Source organism: Mus musculus, chromosome 5 (genome assembly GCF_000001635.26).
Source record: "Mus musculus strain C57BL/6J chromosome 5, GRCm38.p6 C57BL/6J".
NCBI classification, from domain to species: domain Eukaryota; kingdom Metazoa; phylum Chordata; class Mammalia; order Rodentia; family Muridae; genus Mus; species Mus musculus.
The window spans coordinates 53,125,768-53,146,577 of NC_000071.6; the positions used below are offsets into that span (position 1 = coordinate 53,125,768).

The 20,810-nt window shown below is 45.6% G+C and overlaps 1 protein-coding gene across 2 annotated transcripts in view; it reads right to left on the reverse strand.

Moving 5' to 3' along the window:
• Sel1l3 (sel-1 suppressor of lin-12-like 3 (C. elegans)) overlaps window positions 1–20,810 on the reverse strand; it is a 106,370-nt gene that overhangs the window by 18,685 nt on the left and 66,875 nt on the right. For both annotated transcript variants that reach the window (NM_172710.3, XM_011240730.1), the window contains 6 exons: window positions 19,668–19,787; window positions 18,275–18,415; window positions 14,041–14,103; window positions 12,019–12,195; window positions 10,006–10,133; window positions 6,027–6,110 (listed from right to left, as the gene is read on the reverse strand). In NM_172710.3, the coding sequence (NP_766298.2) occupies window positions 6,027–6,110; window positions 10,006–10,133; window positions 12,019–12,195; window positions 14,041–14,103; window positions 18,275–18,415; window positions 19,668–19,787 (713 nt within the window). The remainder of the gene's footprint in view (window positions 1–6,026; window positions 6,111–10,005; window positions 10,134–12,018; window positions 12,196–14,040; window positions 14,104–18,274; window positions 18,416–19,667; window positions 19,788–20,810) is intronic.

A 20,810-nucleotide genomic window follows, 5' to 3' on the forward strand; every position in this document is an offset into this window, starting at 1 on the left:
AAGAAGAGAAGGAGGAAGACGAGAAGGAGGAAGAAGAGGAGAAAAGAGGAGGAGGGAGAGGAAGAGAAGAGGAGAAAGAGGAAGAGGAGAAGGAAGAAGAAGAGGAGGAGAAGGAGAAAGAAGAGGAGGAAGAGAAGGAGGAGGACGAGAAGGAAAAGGAGAAGGAGGAGAAGAAGGCAGCAGAAGGGAAGGACACAATATTGATTTTCAACCCAAGGTCAAGATCTGGGCCATGAAGTGATGGAATGTGGCTCACATTAAAAAATAATGCTATGAGCTTCTCTTATACAAGAGAAACTTCAGCTGGCTGTGAGGACTGAGGAGTGAGAGGTGAGCATGAGATTGGCATTCCTCATAAGAACAGTCACTAGGAGAAAGCTTATGACAGTGCCTCATCTCTCAGGCTACCTTGGTGATAGGGGAGAAGGGAGACTTCTGTTGTCCAATTATTATATAAACCAAGAGGAAAGTTTACAGGATTCGGAAGCATTTCCATCAAGGAAGAACTTTAATCCATCAAAATGAGATGTCTAAAAGCATCTATGTCAATATCAGTGCTCAACAGAAATCCACCTCATCTTCCATCTGGCAGAACCAATCACCTGATGCCTGTGTGACTGATGTCATCACATTTCCTACTGAATATTGGGCCTTAGCGGGGATGAGACAGTCCAGGCTAACCTTCTTCACTTACTAAAACATTTGAAGGGCAGAGGAGACAACTCAGTGAGAAAAGGGTTAGCTGTGTGCACATTAGGACCTGAGTTCAGGTCAGGAAAAACCCAGGCATGACAGCATGTGTTGGTAACCCTAGAGCTGGTGAGGACTGGGGTGGGAGAGCTCAGATACAGGTGGATTACAGGGGTTTGCTGGGCAGCCAGCCCAGTTGAAATGATGAGCTCCAAGTTCAGCAGGACTCTGTCAAGAAATAAGAGGGGGTACGATAGAGCAATAGAGAAAGCAACCTCACCTCCACCTCTGGTCTCCACCTAATACACACGCACGTGCATGCACATGCAATGGCGTGCACACACATACACACATGCACTCACGCATGCACACACGCACCCCTCTCAGACACAGACCTTCCTACATGTAACCTCCCAGCACTTAGTTGAAAGATCTCAACCAAAATCAAGTATTATTTACAGATATCTCTACTCTTGCACTCTGGGACAAACATTTGCTCATCCTCGGCAGACTTCAAAGCTTTCCTGTTCTTCCATTGAAGTCCCTCAAGGCTGAGAAGAGCAACTAGAATCCCCATACATTGAAGCACAACTCTTCCAGGGCAGTTGCTATGATGGAAGAGAGCCAATGGGCACAAACAAGAAGGGATTCGCAGACAATGGATTGAAGCACAGTTTTTATCTCCTCGCCTCAGACTGGCATAAAATGTTCTTTGCGTTTTCCCGATGATGCGTCTTCATAACGGCTTATTTGGACACCTGCTGTGAATGGCAAGCTTGAGCATCTCTGAGTGGCTTCTCAAACAATTACACCATTTCCTCTGTGCTCTTTTGTGTAAATGCCTGATGTCGCTCAGACAAGATGAGGGGAAATAATAATAATAATAATAATAATAATAATAAAATAAATAAATAAAAAGAAAACCAAAAAACCAATGCTTAGAGTCTCCGGTGACTCTGCATTCCACAAAGGTGAGTCTCTCTTGTACTCAGTGTGGTGTGCTTCTTTGTCTAGCAACAAGGCAGCTGTATGCTGGCTGACCTCTAGGGTCAAGTTTTTGGGGTACATTGAGGACAAAGGGCAGTCAAATTTGAAGATAAACACACATACACAAATAAAGCGGGCAGAAATGGAACATGACAGCTGGCCCATCCTTGCTAACTCCTTCTAGTGTCCGAGGACCGCCTTGGGCATAACAACGTTGTCTTCCGAGTTATGCCAATGCAGCAAAGCCCCTTTCTCCATCACTGTCTTCCCTTAGACAATCCCACATAAATCTTAGAACAACAGAAAAAGCCACAAGCGCATCAAACTGACACAGGCAATTTGGAAATAACGTCCAGAGGCAGGGGACATTGATGGATGCCTTAGTTCTATTACAGCAAAATAGAAGGTACCTCACAGTGGGGGGGTTGGGGGGGAGCACTGTCTATTTCCTGTTTACCAGTGGGGAGGGCCAGGAAGCTGGGGAGCAGGAAACCTTAGAAGCACTTTGCTCCAAATATATTTTGACAAAGAACTTCCCCACTGTGATGGAGATAGATGATATTTTCTCCTGTCAGACTGAGGTCTCAAATCCAGACTGATTGCATCAGCCCTACTTAGTATCAGTATTAAGACTGGCAAGGATGAGGAAGAGCAGAGACATGGAGATGACAGCAGGACAGCAAAGGGAAACCATTTTGGGAGATAGCTAGCATTGCTGTGTGAGACCAAACAGGTAACAGATACCTCTGCAGAGATGCAGGGACCCCACTGGCAAGTTTAATTGTCAGCAGGTCCTCCAGCCTGGTCATCAAGCCACACGGGGCTTGAAGACAACAAAAAGGAAAGGCAAGCACGCATTAACACGAGAACCTTGGTGTGTGACAGCTGTGGATGTGCTACGGTGTTATCTAGAGGTGGGAATCAAACTGTAGAGACATGCTAGCTTGAAAAGGCAGTTGAAGAATATATAATGATCTTAATAATATAAAGGTCAGAAAGAAGCCCAACTAAACCCACTGCGTGCAAGCATCCATGGATAGAAGAGTCTAAAAGCAAACAAGAGGTGGGTGCATAAGAAGATCCAGCTGCGGGGTACTTCCGGGTCCTGGGGTGATGCTGGTGCTATTCAGTTTGGGAGGGGCCTGCATCACAGGACCAGAGCAGTGCTTCCTGTCTCAGCCTCCTCGCCTTTTCCCCCTTCCTATCCTTTCTTCCCTCCTTCCCAATGTAACCCCCACTGGCCTGGCACGCACAGAGATCTGCCTGCCTCTTCCCATAGTCTGCTGGGATTACTATCACACTCAGCCATCTTTCCCTTCTCTCTCCTGCCTTTCTTTCCTTCCTGGATGAAAAGTTTTACTAAGTTGCCCTTCCTTGAGTTGACTACACAGTGTGGGCTGACCTCGAACCTGGGAACCTTCTGCCTCAGCCTCCTCAATGCTGAGATACAAGGCATGCACCCTACCCTCAGTTCACGCCCATTTCCATAAGGATAGACAGAGTAGACCTTGCTGATCTTCACGGTTAGCTTCAGGACTCATGCCCATGGAACATACTGTTTTGTATGGATCTCTATCAAGTAAACAAGGCAGAACCAGTCAAGGGCTTCAAGCCACATCTTCAGTTCAAAAGCTTGGCTCCCTTAACTTGGATTCTGAACGAGCCCCCTCTCCGTTCTTGTCATCAATTAAATATAAAGCAGATACTTTGTCACTCATATAGTCCTATCAAGCAGAGCGAGCGCCTCAGGCTTGACTACGTCTTAATCAGGAGTGGCTCTTGCTACAAATGGAACGACTTACATTTTCCAATCTTGCTCCTCATTTTTTTTCCCCTTTACTTCTGCTTCTGCAATTTTCTTTGCTAGAAACTCTACTCCGTGCCTGGCTGAGAGGACCTTCTATCCATCCTTCAAGGCTGTGTTCCCCCTAATTCTGTTGTCAAGACTCCCCTAAACCTCCCAAGCCAGGTAGCATATTTTCCTTATCCAAATTTTCAGAGACTTTGCCACCAGCATCGTCCTTCATTCTCCTTAGTTAATTCACTTAGCAGTTTCTGAACACTTCCTAGGTGCTCCCACATGCAGGGCACTAGGACACGGCTGTGACAACTGGCAAGCTAGGAGCAGGCATGCCCCATGAAAAGCAGGGAGGAGCTGGGCAGGATTCTTGGGTAGAAGAAATGGCAAGGGCAGAGGCTTGGAGTCAGACTGAACACCGGCCATTCGAGAAAACAACACTTGGAAGAGGAAGGACGGTGAACAGTCCCCAAGATAACGTTTGTTGTCCTTGTGGCTGGTGGTAAGGTGCCCTATATTTCTGTACTACACTAAACCTTTTTATTTTTTTAAATAATGCTTTTTATTCTTTGAAGGTTTTTTCATACAGTTGGGTTTTATTTAATTTAAAACAATTTAATATTTTTAATTGTATTTATGTGTGTGTCTGTGTAGTGATGTGCACATGAGCATAAGTGACTGCAGAGGCCAGAGCTATGTATGATATTCCCCTGGAGCTGGTTGTGAGATGCCTGATGTGGGTGCCGGGCGGCAAAACTTGGGTCCTCTGGAAGAGTAGTGCGTGCTCTTAAGCACTTAGCCAACCCTCCAGCCCACTAGAGTGAAACTTAACAGAATCAGAAACGCACATAGGGCAGGAGTCTCCTTCTCTTCCCCTGCCACCATAGCGTGCGTAGGGGACCCCACACTATGGCTGAGAGAGAAAACAAACCATGCACATCCCCGTTTATCCAACCCTTCATGGCAATATTTAAAATGTGTGAGCTGAGGTGTTTTGTGGAGTTTAATTCAAAAGCAGGCAAGAAAACAAAGCCATCAACAAGCCCTCTGTATGGAAACACGGGCCTCAGTCATCTGAGGCTGGGTCTGCAGGCCTGACTGTGTTTACCGACATGTCCCTCTTCCAGGAAAACACCACAAAGGAGCACTTTGATAACTGGGTGTCTAGTTCACCCTAAGAGGCTTGTGAGAAGAAGAGCTGGGGTTGAGAAAGAAGTTAAAGTTAGATTTCAGAGAGATTTTGTTTGTTTGTTTTGTAGCTAGGGTTTTGCTATGTAGCCTTGGCTAGCCTGGAACTCCCTATGTAGATCCAGCTGGCCCTTGAACTTGCTGTGATGTTCCTGCCTCCGTTCTCCAGAGTGCTGGGACTAAAGGCCTGCACCACCACTCCCAGCCCCGGGGTTGAGATTCTTATGAGCTAAATTCCACTTGGGAAACAAGATTAAAATATACAAAACAGATGTGGCGAGGCATGTTCACAGTTGGGGACAGTCCTTTCACTTAAAGAAACTTCTTCCTGATCATGAGAGGGGAAGCTATAGATAATGAGCTGTTCCGGGATGACAAAACAAACATTTGTATTTGGTGCTTTTTCAAGAGCCTCATTTCCCAGCATGCTTTGATTTAAGATCCTTGCTCACTGATCTGTTGGTTCAGCTATGGACCAGAAGGGAAAACAGCATCCTTTTGGGCCTATGCTTTTATTTTTAATTAAGGTTCGTATCAGAGTGTGATCTATTCTAGGTCTGGTCTAATGTCTTTGAGGCAGTGGACCGAGGGGATTTCTGATGATTTGCATATCCATTTTCGTTATTATGGAAATACCCAGATCATTTAGGCAATAAGCCAGTCAAGAAAATGTGGCCCGAGGGAGCAAAGATGGAGTGCTAGGCTCCACAGAAGAAAGCAAAGTGGGGAATGAGGCAGGTGGTGCTTGGATGCTGCCCACCGATGTATAAGATCTCCAAACAGTCACGGGGTTGCAAAAGTTTTCGGAGTATCTTATCTCTTCAGGACAGGATGGGCTATTCATGAAAAGCTCAGAAAGGGGGCATCTGCTTGGGAGTGGCATCCAACAATCCTGGGTTCCTAGGTACAGCCAACGATTTGTGAAGGAGAAGGCAGAACCTTGACCTTACACACAGGTCTCCTTTTTCCCTCAACAAGTGGATATGCTACTAGGTTCCGGGTCACTTGGTAGGGGAAAGAGAGGCCTTACGAGGGACTGCCTGTGTAGTGTCTAACTCTACAGCCAAGAAGAACAGGTTTGAAGGAAAGAGAAATTGGAGTATGCGCGTCTCTCAACTTGATGAATGTGGACACTCCCCCCCTAGAGAACTAATTTTTGTGTATAATTAAACATGGAAATGCAATGTTTTCCAATCAACAGCCAATCAGTCTGTGTGACTCGGAATATCATTACTGGGAGGCTGTGATTTCCCTGTAAATTGCTTTTAGGTTTGCATTTTAAGGTTCTTTCTTCTAAGACTATGCTGGCAGGTTGAACGTGAAGGGCCGAGGAGGTTTACTCTGGCGAGGGTCCCCAGCTTACCACAGGCCCTCCAGGTAGGCGTTGAGACCTTTGCGGATGACGTGTCCCAGGTATCCGTTTTTTTCGGCCACATGCTTTGCCCATCTGAAAAAGAAAAGGAAGAAAGGGAAACCATGCGGCTTGCAGCAGCAGATCAGGTAATCACCTTCCCTCGTACGATCTTCATCAATCCCACTTGGGGAATATTTTCTTGTTTGAATTTTTATAAAGCAACAAAGCAGAACCGAATATTAAGGAGGTAAAGAGAATGCATTTTGAGAGCTCTCGTTCAATGTCCTCGTTTATAAATGCTGAGTAGCAGCCTGCTATGGAACCAAAGCCATGTAGCACACATAATAATAACATTCTATTGATATAGAGAGACATCTCCGCCAAGGGTTCTATAACTGCTCCTATTAAAATAAGCTTACTGGACCTATCGGTACAGCCCAGAGGTACAACAGTGACTTACTGTGTGTCAGGCCCTGGGTTCAATCCCTGGTACTACAAAAATAAAAAATAAAAATAAATATATTTATTGAAATATATGGTGCCCTGGTCAAGGTTCCTGTGTTTTTAATCTGCTCCCTAATGTATCCTAGAGGAGTTATTAACAATTAATTACTATGTTGTAATCTGTAGACTTAAACCATTGGAAAAAAATTACAAAATTTTTCCTGGTGTGGTGGTACACACCTTTAATACCAGCACATGGAAGGCAGAAGCAGGAGACTTTTTGTAAGTTTGATGCCAGCTTGGTTTACATAGTGAGCTCCAGGACAATTAGAACTACACAGAGAAGCCCAGCTCAAACCAAACCAAGTCAAACCAAAACCATAAAAATGAGTAGTGTTGAGTTACTAGAAGGGGGAAAATAGAATAAATTATAAAACAAATTAATTAATATAAAATGATAAGAAAAGAGAAAACAAAAGATGGGAAATGAACCACATAAGGTAAACAGGAAATAATAAAATAGCATATTTTAAAGGTTTATTTGGTATGTATGAGTAAGCTCAATATATATATGTATATATGTGTATATATATATATATATATATATATAGATAGATAGATATGCCATTTCTCCAGCTCTAAAGTGGTAGATTTTAAAGCCAAGTATACTTACAATTGCATTAAATATAAATGGGCTAAATATGCCAATTAAAAAGTAAAAAAAAAATTAAAAATTAATAAACCCCTAAAACTGTCAGATGGAATAACTTATATAAAATTCAACTATATGCTGCTTGTAAGAATTATATATTAAAGAAAAAAATGACACAGTAAAGGACAGAGAAAGAATTAAACTAAATGGAGACTAAGGTCATGCCCAGTAACAGAGATAAAAAGAGCATTGTAAAATGATACCAGAGTTTGGGCTGGAGCGATGGCTCAGTGGTTAAGAGCACTGACCTCTTCCAGAGGTCCTGAGTCCAAGTCCCAGCAACCACATGGTAGCTCGTAACCATCTATAATGGGATCTAATGCCCTCTTCTGGTGTGTGTGAGGACAGCTACAGTGTACTCATATACATAAAATAAATAATTCCAAAAAATAATTATATGAGAGCTCACTCAAAAAGCAAAATAAGTCTACGTGATCCAATTACACACATTCAAGATATACAGTACAAAGTTGTCATAACTATAAGGAAACAAGTTAAGTCTACATACAGAGAGAGTTCTAACAATACATTTCTTTCAGCAAATGGCTTAACAAGCAGAACAGGAAAAGCCAGAAGGAATACAGAAGGTCTGAAACAATGTAATCAACAAATTGGATGTATGCTGTATGCAGACTTTGAACTCGACAGGGTTTAAAGACAGTAGAAAGCATCTAACAAAACTGTTCATATGCAGCTCACCACACATGCTTCACAAGGACTGAGGTCGCTAGAATATGCTCTCTGATCATCAAAGACAAAGGACTACTAAGGAAACCTACGCAGAGTGAATGTTCACCCCAAACACCCTACATAACAATGTGAAAAGACTTCAAATTAGCCTAAGGTTTATCACTAAGGCAAGGTCAGGATGGATTTGATCCCAGCCGTCTTTAGGAAAACATCCTTTTAGAAGAGCAAGGCTACAGGTGAGATGTAGCCAAAGGCGTGTTTTCTCTTTCCTATGAAGGGTGAAATATCTTTTAACTCTGTAGGTCACAGCTGGGCTTTCTTTGTTTGCTTTGTTACCTGATATAAATGCAAAGAGCTTGCCTAGCTCTCCAGAACAGGCACCAGCCTTTATCCCATCCACGAACCACAGCTGGCCAGACTCTGAAAAGCATCTTGGGTAAGCTAGACTTTTAAAATGGCCCTCCTTGGTGGCTGGAGAGAAGGGTCAGTAGTTAAGAGCACTTGCTGATCTTGCAAAGGACCCTGGGTCTGTGCCCACACAGGACTCACAGTTGTTTATAACTCAGTTCCAGGGGATCTGATGCCCTCTTCTGACTACTGTGGGCACTGCATTCACACAGTGCACAGATAGATACAGATAAATCACAAACATACACATAAAATATGAATAAGTGAATACTCTTTGAAAATGTGCCCCTCACCTGTCTCCAGGTTACGGCAAGGATTTGTTCCAAGAAAACCCTGGGAAGAAGAGGACTGGGAAAGAGCAGGCCCGGCCCGGGGAGCCAAAGCAAAAAGAGATGGAAGGGAGGAGATGCCCCAGTATGCGACAAAGTCAGTCTCAGGGTAACAACAGTGTTCCCCAAAAAGGCCCTAGGAAGGATAATGCTGACAGATTAATTGATAGGACTCACTGTGTGTCTGGGCTGAGAGGGGATTTAAGTGACACAAGAATTTGATCACGGCTATGGAAAGTGATGAGACTGCAGTGACGAGCAGCAGTGATGAGCACCCACTGCTCTTCCAGGGGACCTGGCTTTGACTCCCAACCTCTGCATCATGGCTTATAACTTTCCATAACTCCTGTTCCAGGGTACTGACCCCGCTTTTCTGGCCTCCTTGGGCACTAGGCATACTATGTGGTATACAGACATGTGCAGGCAAAGCACACATACACATAAAATGAGGTTAAAAATATTTATGGAAAATGATACATACATATATCTATAGAGAACAACAATAATACCTCCTCAATAGGTACTTAGACAAGAAAGAAAAAGCTAGGATAGTGTGGCTTGTGGCTTTGTAACACTAATTCAATAGTATTTTAACCAGGACCAAAAATTCATGGGGAAGATGGCGGCAGACAGAAAGCCTTACTGGATCCTGGAAGGTAGCAAAGAAAGAAAAGTGTATCTCCATTCTCCCAGGAAGCATCCCTAGACAAGGCCTGTGGTGAGAACACAGCAATAAGGGCGCTGCCTAGACGTGGAGGCCAGGAAGGAATAAGTAACTGTCAGACAGTGACTTATTCTATGGACCAGGAACTGAGTGGGGTAAGGGGTAGAGTCAAGGGTTGCTTGTTTTGCCTTGCTGAATTTTTATAATTAAAAATTTAAAATTCTTCCCCTGTCAATTATCTGCTCTTCTTTTACACTCCAATCGCATGTTTTAGTTTTATGGATGCTTCACCTACATGTATGTCCGGGCAACACAGGTGTGAGTGGTGGCTGAGGATGTCAAAAGAGGGCCTAGAGATGGTTATGAGCTGCTGTGTGGGTGTTGGGACTCGAACTCAGGTCCTCTGCAAGGGCAGCAAGGGCTCTTAACCTCTGAGCCCTCTCTCCAGTCCTAGCTGGTTTGCTTATTTTAAATCTATATTTATGTATAACTGATAAGGGTAAAAACTAAATTTTAAAAGGTGCAAAGAGACATAAAGAAATCAGCAGAAAGGGGAGGGAAGTAGGAAGAGGAATGAAGTGAGAGGGGGGAAAGAGGGAAGAAGGGAAGGAAGGAGGGAGGGAGGAGGAAGGGAGAGGGAGGGAGGGAGGGGAAGAGGAAATGAAAGAGATCCCTTTTATTAGACAAGGTGAACAGAGGACATAGGTTCTCGCTGGAAGGCAACATCTGACAGAGTCTTACACAACAGCTTTCTCTGGATCTCTAGGGAAGGTCTCCAGGTTGCCGGTGATATAGTAAAGGGAACACCACAATGTCCCTTCGATGTGTCCACCTTGTGCAGCTTTATGGAAGTATTCACCAGCCAGTGTCTGTAAAGATAGATAAAGAAGAGACACTCTCATGAGTGCAGAGTTCTCCTGGCCACCCTGGCTTCAGCAGACAAGGTCTGGAGGTACCTCAAGGACAACTCTATCACAGTTTTGTGTCTTCTGATGCCTTAAAGCAAACCACGCCAAGAAATAGCTCCAAAAAGACAGCCCATCCCAGAGGCCCAGGATATAAGACGTCTCCAAGCGTGCTATGGCCTCACAGGGTCCTCACAAAAGCACTGTACACTCAATGGAGGGGCGTGACAGGAGTCACACTGGGTGACAACTCAAGTGTTTGCTTTCGTAACCTTGCTTAATACCTTTCTTTACGCTCATGCACAAAAACCACGCTTCTAGTGGCAAGGTGAAAATTAGAACATGACAGGGAATAAATCCATGCTCACAGATGTGTAGGAGGGGTACTAGACATTGGCAATGCATAAAAATATCAGCTTTAGTGCAGCCGGGGAGAGGTGGAGGGAAGAAAGTCAACAAACATTTGGCATGTGTGTGTGTATGTGTGTGCATCTGTGTATGTTCTTGCGTGTGCATCTGTGTGTGTATGTGTGTGCATTCATGTGTGTGTGTGTGTGTGTGAGTGTGTATGTGTGTGAGAGTGTAATGTGTGTGAGGGTGTATATGTGTGTGTGAGAGTATGTATGTATATACAAGAGTGTATGTGTTTGTGAGAGTATGTATGTATGTGTGAGAGTGTGTATGTATGTATGTGAGTGTGTATGTGTATGTGAGTGTGTGTACTGACTCCCACTGATCACCATTATTATTCAGAGGGTGGTGAACTATTGTTTTTTTTAAAAGCATGGAAGGCAGGAAGGGCCTGGGATCGAATCCCAGCTTGCTTTCTGACAATCTGTGGCCTTATTCTCTCCAAACCTCTTTTGTTGTTTGTTTTCAACTGTAACATGTGGCTTCTGAAGACAAACGTGGTGGTATATACTTGTTATCCTAGCCCTTGAGGGGCGGAGGAAGGAGGATCAAGAAGTTTGGTCAAATAAGTTTGAAGTCAGCCTGGTCTAATGAAGAGCTATTTAAAAAACCAAAAACCAAAAGTGGCGTCTGACAGTTCCTAGTGGGAAGTGCAGCAAGAATTCCATGAGGAGTTCTGCAGGGTAGACTGGTGTCTCACAAAGAACACCTCCCAATGTACCCTGATGCTCTTGGCAAATCTAGGGTAGCTATAATATTGTCCATGCCAACATTGGTTACTCCACTCTTAATCTCAATAAATGTTTTCACTGACTCCTTCCCATTCTCATAGCCACAGACCAACTGTGGTGGCTTCAGTATATTTGGCATATGGAGTGGTACTAGTAGGTGGTGTGGCCTTGTTGGAGTGGGTGTGGCCTTGTTGGAGTGTGTGTGGCCTTGTTGGAGTGGGTGTGGCCTTGTCAGAGTAAGTGTAGCCTTGTTGGAGGAAGTGTATCATTGTGAGTCTGGGTTTTAAGACCTTCCTCCTTGCTACCTGGAAACCAGTCTTCTCCTAGCAGCCTTCAGATGAAGATGTAGAACTCTCAGCTCCTCTTGCACCATGCCTACCTAGACTGTGCCATGCTCCAACCTTGATGATATAGGACTAAACTTCTGAACCTGTAAGCCAGCCCTAATTAAATGTTGTCCTTATAAGAGTTTCCTTGGCCATGGTGTCTGTTCACAGCAGTAAAACCCTAACTAAGACACCAGCCCATCAGCAAAAATCCTATTTCCTCCACCAACCTTTGAAATATCTTTGGTAGTCAATCATGTACAGCCCTGGCATCTCACTGTTCCACGCCATGCCTACTCCAGGCGGGGCACTCAGCATACCATCCACAAGTATTCTCAACCAGCCATTGGCCGGATGAAGAGCTTTCTCAGGCTCACTCACCAGATTCCTTCCAGGAACTCCCGGGAAAATGCCATCCAAATACAGGACCCCAAGATTGTAAGACGCATCTGGGTTCCCCATTTCTTCTGCCTTTAACCAGTACTTGGCTGCTTTGGCATAATTTTTCCTGAATTTGTGGTAATACCATCCCAGGCCATTGACAGCCTGATGCAATCCCTAAATTTTAGAAAAAGAGGGAAAGTTATTATTATTATTATGGCTTCTGGAGGCGTTGCTGTGGCAGCATTCTTCCCCAGTCTTCCCCTTTCTCTTTTTCGAGGGGCAGATGGCACTAAGGAAAGCTAGCTGCCAGACAGCATGAGCCTGCCTAAGAGACTTCCCAGGTGGATTCTGCCCGGCTGCTGCTGGGTTTTCTGCCTTCCAGCTCATCAGTGACGCTGGTCCCCAAATCATCGCTCAATGCCTATGGGCTCTTACGTAATACCCCTGCAGATGCCTCTCCGCACCCAGCAGGATCCAGCATGCCCTTCACATTCATGAGAACTGGGTTGCAGCAGGATGTTTGTGTCTGACTCCTGAGCTGGCTTGGGATGGTTTCTAGGTGACCCCGCCTGTCCATCTGTTGATTTTTCTGCCCTAAACACCAAGCTTTGGTGCTCCGAGATGAGTTGGCATCCCCAGCTCTGATGGGACTCGGGGTCTAATAGGGGCTGGAGCAGCAGGGAGGGAAGAGAGGGATGGATTCAAAACTGAGCTGGTAATGTGGGCTCTAAGGAAGGGGCTGCTTAAGTCAGCCTGTGTTCTAGCATCCTTGTTCCTACTGAGTGCATGTGATGGTAGACTGTGAAAGCTTGGTTATCTTACAGGACAAGAATAATCCTGAGAGACGCTCCTGCTTTGCCATAACATGTCTGGTATACACCGAGCTCTTAGTGAGTCCTTGCTGAATGAAAGAGCGAGAGCCACACAGCATTCCAGGGCACAGAGGCTCTGAAAAAATCTGCTTTGTAATCTGAAATAAGGCAGGCTGAAGGGGAATTCACCACTGGGTAAGGGCGGAGGACTAAGAGATGCACATTTCACATCTGCCCCAACAAGCCTCACACAACCCCACCTGAGGATGTCCTGAACACAGTAAATGCAGTGACCATCATTGAACTGCGTATCTATGTCTGTGCACCCCTTGGGTACGCACATAAGAAGCGGGATCACGTGCACTGCTAGTACCTAGATAGAAAAGCCTTCTCTGAATCTCTTACTCCCTGCTGCAACTTTCCGGTCTAAAGGGCAGGATGCTCTGAGCTTCCCCAAGGGAAAAAAAAGTTGGGAGAAAAGTTAGCATGATGGAGTTTCAGAAGCCTTGAGAACAAAGGACTAGCCAGGGACCAAGAAGAGCAAGAGAGTCCCCTGACAAGTGAAGAATCAGTGACTTCTATGAATCTATTCATTTGTGTGTCTACACACAGGTGCAAGCATGCATGCATTTGGACATGAAGTCTGCACACATGTGTGTGCATGTGTGCACCTGCTTGTGTCTTATTCAAGTGCTATTGTGGCCTCCATTCTGCAGGGTTCTATTGAAACCAGCTGACTGAAGTATAAATAGTAACAAAGGCATACTAATCACAGAGCTCTGACCTTGGTGAGAGCAGCCCCTCGAAGCACAAGAAGCAAACGGGAACCGGTCAGAAGAGGGTTAACTTTCCAGGAAATTAGGCTTTGGTTTTCCTAATTCAATAGCCGTTCTCCTCATTCAATTCCAAGGAGCCCCACTGCTTGTTATCAGGGCAGCTCCTGATTATAATTTTAGCCTTCAAACAAAATCAGCCCGGATTCTATTGGTGGCAAGGTACATTGAGCCTTTGAACGGTGCTGTCCTCGTTGTGGCAAGATTATGTGTGTGTTATAACTTAAAAATGACTAGTTGCTGCGCCGGGGGACCCCTCCCCACCCCTCTCCCACCTCAGCTTTGTGGAAGAAAGCTGGCCATTTGCTTGCAAGGCTTTCTGAGAGCGTGGGCGTGAGAGGAGCTGTTTCCTCCTGACAATATGCACGGGTTACCTTGGAAGCAGCTTTCTTCATGAGCTCTAAGGCGAGCCGTCTGTTCTTTTTAACTCCTTGACCCTAAACATTGATAAACAGCAATGATTATGAGAAAAATAAACCCCGAATCCTCACAGGCATCACAGAGACTCCAGCATTCAATAGAAAATACTTACATATAAACCCTGAACCTTTAAAAGGCAAAACAAAACAGAACACCCCCCCACCCCCATACTCTTAATCAGTTCTAGACTCAGCAGTATTTCAAGACACCATTGTTATCATCATCATCATCACCGCCACCACCATCATCACCATCATCTCGCCCACATTTGTGGAACAGCCACGAGCCCCAACTTCTCGCTTCATCAGCCATCGATCACCTCCATTGATTGTGGTGAGAGCTGTGTCCCTGTCACTCATACATGCTGGGGAGGGGGTTGAATCTGTGAGGCAGGTTGGATGGATTTGGTCATCCTGGGTGCTTTCCTCTGGGGTTATCTAATTTGACACCCAGATAAAACATGTTATCTGTGTTGAAACAGTCAAGAGTCATTGGCTCAGGTCCCTGAGGGATGACGCGCAGTGACTTCTGACTCAGTTTGAGAGTGTACTGAAAAAGAGGAAGGACCCTGGGAAATCAGTTGCCTGCACCTGAGGCAAGAGGCAGAAGCTAAGAAGTTTCCTTCTAGCAAATGTGAGACTTCCAGAAGAGGTGACTTGTTCCCTGTATAGAGAAATAGGCTTTGGTGTTCTTGTTGCAAAAAGCACCTAGCTCAGGCGTATAGAGGACTATGTGAGGGAAATGGTGTATCCGTGAGTGGGGACTGAAAGGGTCCCTGAGGTCTGAAGATCTCCGTTGCTCCAGATTTATTCATAATCACGGGTCCCCTCTACTTTCCCAATGTCCCAGCCAACCTCCCTCAGCTTAGATAAGATGAATGGGGTCACGTGATGTGACCATGGGGAGGGCTTTCTTTGCATGAATTGGGCATCTGCTCTGTTTGGTTGGCTCTATAACAACTGGAGGTGGTGATCAACACACAGTGTGATCATGGGCCAGCACCCACATCACCACACCTAAACCTACAGGGGAGCCCCTGACATCCCCATCCACCTCAGACTTCCCAGAATTGTATGGTATGTGAGAATGGGAGGCAGGATTCGAACCCAGGAAAGCAGACTGAGCCTCAGACCACCATACTTCACTTTCTACTATGTATTTTGGTTCTATTCTGAGAAACTAAAATGACCCCTAACTTCCTGCATGGTATGAGAAAGACACAGTGTTTGCTTAGCTCTATAGTTTTCAGGATCTCCAATAGAAGTAGAAATCAAACCAAAGGTTGAATTCTACCCAAGTTTCTACTGGACCCCAACTTACTTATTTAATAAAACCAAACCAAAAGGTAGGATGAAAATATTTTTCACAAGTATGTTTGTGCTGGATAGTTTATGTCAACTTGGCACAAGCTAGAGTTATCTAAGAGGAAGGAACCTCAACTAAGAAAATGTCGATGGCCTGATGGTGGTAGCACTCAGGAGGTCAAGGCAGGTGGATCGCTATGAGTTTGAGGCCAGCCTGGTCTACAGAGCCAATTCTGGGGCAGTCAGGGCTACACAGGGAAACCCTGTCCCGACCCATTCCCCACAAAACAAAACAAAACAACAACAAAAAAGAAAATGCCTCCATAAAATCCAACTATGGGGTATTTTCTTAATTAGTGATCAATAGGGAAGGGCCCAGCCCATTGTGGGCAGTGCCATCCCTGGGCTGGTGGTCCTGGGTTCTATAAGAAAGCAGGCTGAGCAAGTCATGAGGAGCAAGCCAGTAGGCAGCACCCCTCCATGGCTTTTGCATCAGCTCCTGCTTACAGGTTCCTTTCCTGGTTGAGTTCCTGTCCTGACTTCCTTTGATGATGACTAGCAATGTGGAAGTGTAAGTCAAATAAACCCTTCCCTCCCCAACTTGCTTTTAGTCATGGTGTTTCACCACAGCAATAGAAATTTAACTAAGACAATGCCATGACGCCTTTTGATTAGTGAGGAAGAGGAAGGAGAACGCAGAAGGACACTCAGAAGAATTAGGTCAGGAATATGATAACTTTGGACCCATGCATCAGAAACAGTAGAATAATGGAACCTAGGTTCATCTTTCTCAGCTCTTTGTTTTGAAGGAGTTAACCAGGCCCAGGGTAGTTGATTTATACAAAGGCTCACGGAACTGCAGCATATCCCTGAACCCAGATATTCCCATTTCCAGGGTAGAAATATTTCCAGTATCCTTGCTAGCTAATTTAGCATTCTTGTCATCTTAATCACATAACTTCTTGCCCAAAGACTGCACCATATGCTAATCTGAGCAGTACGGAAAGTTCTTAAATGAGACCAATGCCATACACTGGCAGCGTGTGTGCTTGCTGATCAGCCTTTGAATGCAATGACAGAGGACAAACCACGTCAAAGTCAAGGCTTCACCATCAGGAAATGCCAGATGAGATACACATGGCCACCTTGGAGCCATACCTTCACTCTGGCACCATCTTTGCACGTGGGACGCTGGGCACATCTCACCTTTTCACCCAGAATGCCCATGTCCATGGGAGGCCCTTCTATGTGCACTATATTTAAAGAGAGTTCCTTGCCAGAGGTGACACTCTTCCCTGAGATGGTGATAAAGGCTTCCTGCATACTACCCAGAGATAGCTTAGCTACAATTCAACGACACTGGGAAAACACAAAAAGCTTTACAATGTGGGAAACGAGAGCCACAGTCACAGATGCGCACATGTAGAATGTGTCCCACTCTACACTGCCAGATCCTGGTGGGCAGAAACAGTGCCCAGCTCACACTTCTCCTCTGGACTTTGCATGGTGTCCAGTCCCATCCCTGGTGGGCGGGTGTCTCTCCTCAACCCCATTTCTGTCCCCTATCTTCTCCACTGTATGAGCCCTCTGAGGCCAGGGATGTGACTCATGCCTCCATATGTCCCTCCACTGAGCACCAAGCACACAGGCTGGCACGTGGCCAGCACAGAATGGATGTGTATTAGATAAACACGCTGGCATATGGAGAAGATTCAAATAATTTCTGTTGATTTGGTGCCTGGAAAGAGAAGGTCTAGGCCTCAATTTGGAAACCATAACAACCGATGGGCTCTCGGGCTCCAATTAGGATGTAGAGAGAGGATTGAGCTGTAGCAAGATCATGGTTGTCAGTGAGTGACCACAGCTGTGGATCTGGAGCTGGTCCTGGCCAGGAACACAGGTGATTTGCGGTTGTTTGATGACATTCATTTGGAGCATGGTCATAAGTAAAGACCAAGCATTTCCTTACCGAAGCCAGAGCATCTCCCCTTTCCAAGCGCAGGTCTGCAGCTATACCACCCTGAGTGTACCTGCTCTAGTCTGATCTCAGAAGCTAAGTAGGGTAAGGTCTGCTTCATACTTGGATGGGGGTCTTTTCTGAGATTAGTGATTTTATGCATCTGCATTTGGATATGCAGACCACAGATTTTAACGCCAGCCCACCCTGGATCCCTATTCCATTTCCAATATGCACCGGCTGGGTGCTTCTGTTGCTTTATATGCATAAAAGACACTAACATGACATATAGCATCTCCAGGCGATGAGAATTCAATGTTCTAGTTTATGTTACACAGGGTCCTCCATTCATCAGTGGGAACAATGGTTCTCTTGTGAAAGGCACACTCATGTTACAGTTCTCAAAGCCCGCTGGCCGTCTTGTTTCATTCAGTCTGTGATCATGAACACCACCCCAGAATACATAAGGTTCTTCAGAGCTATCCACATGGGTGTAAAGGTGGGACTCTAATAACCATCCTATGTCTCCTAGACTCTCCCCTGACCTTCCTCCAAAGCTTTTTTCAACCTGGTTCTTTATTCTCCATCTTTGGGAATGTTGAGATCTGGCCCAAACACGCTCTGTTGAACCAGTGACAAACGTGCGGCACCGTGGGGCTGGTGGCCACGTACCAAACCATGAAATATGGGTGTCACCTTCAGAATGTCACAGAAGTAGAGAGAAGCCACATGTCAACTGTAAGATTGTCAATTAAAAATGTGCCCAGGGAAGTGCCTCTGACTCGTCCCTTCCAGCGGGTCCCTCTCCATCACAGGTGACAGCCGCTTGTTCTAAGACTTTCTGTTTGCCTGCACGCCCACAGGAAATGTCTCAGGATGTCTATTATGAGAATCGAACAATTTTAGTTCAAATTAAGTGATTCTTACCTTGAATAGCACAATGGCGTAGTCATATATCAGCGCCGGATCCTCCGTCTCCAGGGCCCCCTTCGCGTACCACTCGATAGCGGCCTCAGGGTTCTTGGCCACCCCTTGCTGTCCCCAGAAGAGCATCTGAGCCAATCGTTGCTTAAAGACAATAGCAACTCAGAACAGTGAGTTTCCTGGGTAATGTTTTGCACTTGAGGGAATGGGAGAAGGGGCTGAGTGACCAGCCACAAATGGGATATCTGTATCAACCCTGCACAGGCTCAGGGAATGTCTTAGAAGTGGGGGCAGAAAGAACACCAGGGCCAGAGGATGCAGTGGGGAGAGGTGTAGGATGCTGCCTTCCAGGCATAGCATGACTGTTACACTCCTATGTGTGTATGGGGGCCAGGGGGCGGGAGGGGGAGTGTGCACACACACACACACACACACACACACACACTAACATAGATCTGAAACAACTTCTGGGAGTTAGTTCTCTCTTCTACCAGTGGGTCCCAGAGATCAAGTTCAGATAAGCTGGCCATCAAGCTTGGTGGCAAGTAACCTTATCCAACTGAGCCATATCACCAGACCCCTGTCTGCTTTTAAAAAGGGGTTATTTACCATTTTATGGGTATATGTGTATACCCAAGAAAGTTTGGGGTGCACCACATACATGCAGGAGCCCCTGGTGACCAGAAGAGGGCACCAGGTCCTCTGGAGTTGGAGTTACAGGCAGTTGTGAGCCTCCCGTGTGGGTGCTAGGAACTGAGCCTGGGTTCTCTACGAGAGCAGGAAATGCTCTGAAGGGCTGAGCTGTTGCTCCAGTCCTCTCACTACACCTGCCACTCTGGAATCCACAGCAGGTGTGATTACCTGCATGCGACATCTATTAAGAGATCTGCCATGGAAGGGGGAGAGGTTAAGAGCCAATGAGGGTTAGGAAGATGCTGTCTCCAGCGGTGAGCTTGCTCCTGTAAACAACCCTAGCAGAACTTGCTGGGTTTTCTCCTTCTCCCTCCTCCCCTCCCTTTCTCTCTCCCTCTCCTTTCTTCTCTCAGGGAAGTAGAAGGGAACTTGCTGGGAAGAGAAGAGGGAATAGTGGGAGGAGTAACTGAAATTGGAATACATTATGCATGTGTATGAAAATATCATAATGAAACCCATATCACATAACAATTAATATATGCTAGTTATCGCATATAACACGGCTTAGGTTGAGAATAAAGAATTAAAGTACATGCAGAAGCCCCAGCCACCTGGCTCTAAAGAGGCAAGGACTCCAGGAGACGTGAGCGCAAGCAGAAGATACAGCAGCATCGCTTTAAGCCGCAGAGGATGGGGAGGCTTTGTTACTTTGTAACCTCATCTGAAATGACTGACAAATGCTCCAAGACGGGCTTGCCCGCACCTGTGCTGCTGCGTTGCCACGGGTGGCTTCGTGCTTCAGCCACATAAAGACATCGCCATCTTCTTTGGTTTGGACTTTGAGTATTTCATCATCTTTGAGCCTAATAGTTTCAACATATGCCTAAAAAAGAAAGAGAAGGGAAAGGGGAGGGGAGGGAAAGAGGAGGTAAACACCCAAATGCCAAGAGCATCCACGGACATAATATCTTCAAGCCAGCAATTGTTCAAACAAAACCCAGATGAATAACTTAAATCTTAGGCGTGACTACACCGTCACGGGAATGAATTATCTTTAAACAGATGGACCATGTCCTGCATATCAGCATTGACGTTTGCTCCTATCAAAGTATTTGTTTGGGGAAGTCGGGATTTTTTTTTCCCACTCCCACTTCATTATTCAAGCTTGTTCAAAAGTCTGCCTGGTGTCGTGATTCTCAGAACCAGCTCTCCTTCCGACAGCGCCGAAAAAGAGTAAATTGATATTTTCTATGACCTTAATCTTTACTGAAGCATCATTATCTGACATAGACAAACACGTTTATTTCACAGGCTCAGCCTCAGTTCTGTTATAGACCTCAATTTAGAAATGTACCTTGAGAAAAAAAAATCAAGCATGCTAAATTCTTAAGAATTTGAGATGGGGATGTTCTGTGTGCTCTAAATGATGAACCCAGAGGGAGAGTTCACGGGGGAATTGGAATTTGCACACAGCCCATCAGATAGGTGACTTCTTTGGAGGAAATAAGATCCATCTCATTGTATACATTCTGGCTCCTTCTCCCTCCTCCCCTCCCTGGCTGTGTGTTAGACACCGGCTCCCATTGTTTTGTAGACTGCTCTTATGTACACCACAGAGGGACCCTGGAGCAAGCGATCCATGCTCTGCCACGCCACGGGCAGGTGTGAGATATTGAGAGAGAATTTTTACTTAGAGAATGAGGAATCAGACCTGATTTCCCTTCTGACTGCCTTTGTTCATTGAGAAAATTATTCAATAGCAGATTCTGGTCTGGTCTGTAGCTCTGTTCCTTAGACCGCCTCTCAGCTGCCTCCAGTGCTGGGACTGTGTGGGGCCCAGGGTCCCTGTCGGGATCATTAAAGGACTGGGGGATCATTAAAGGACTGGGACTGAGGAGCCCTGCAA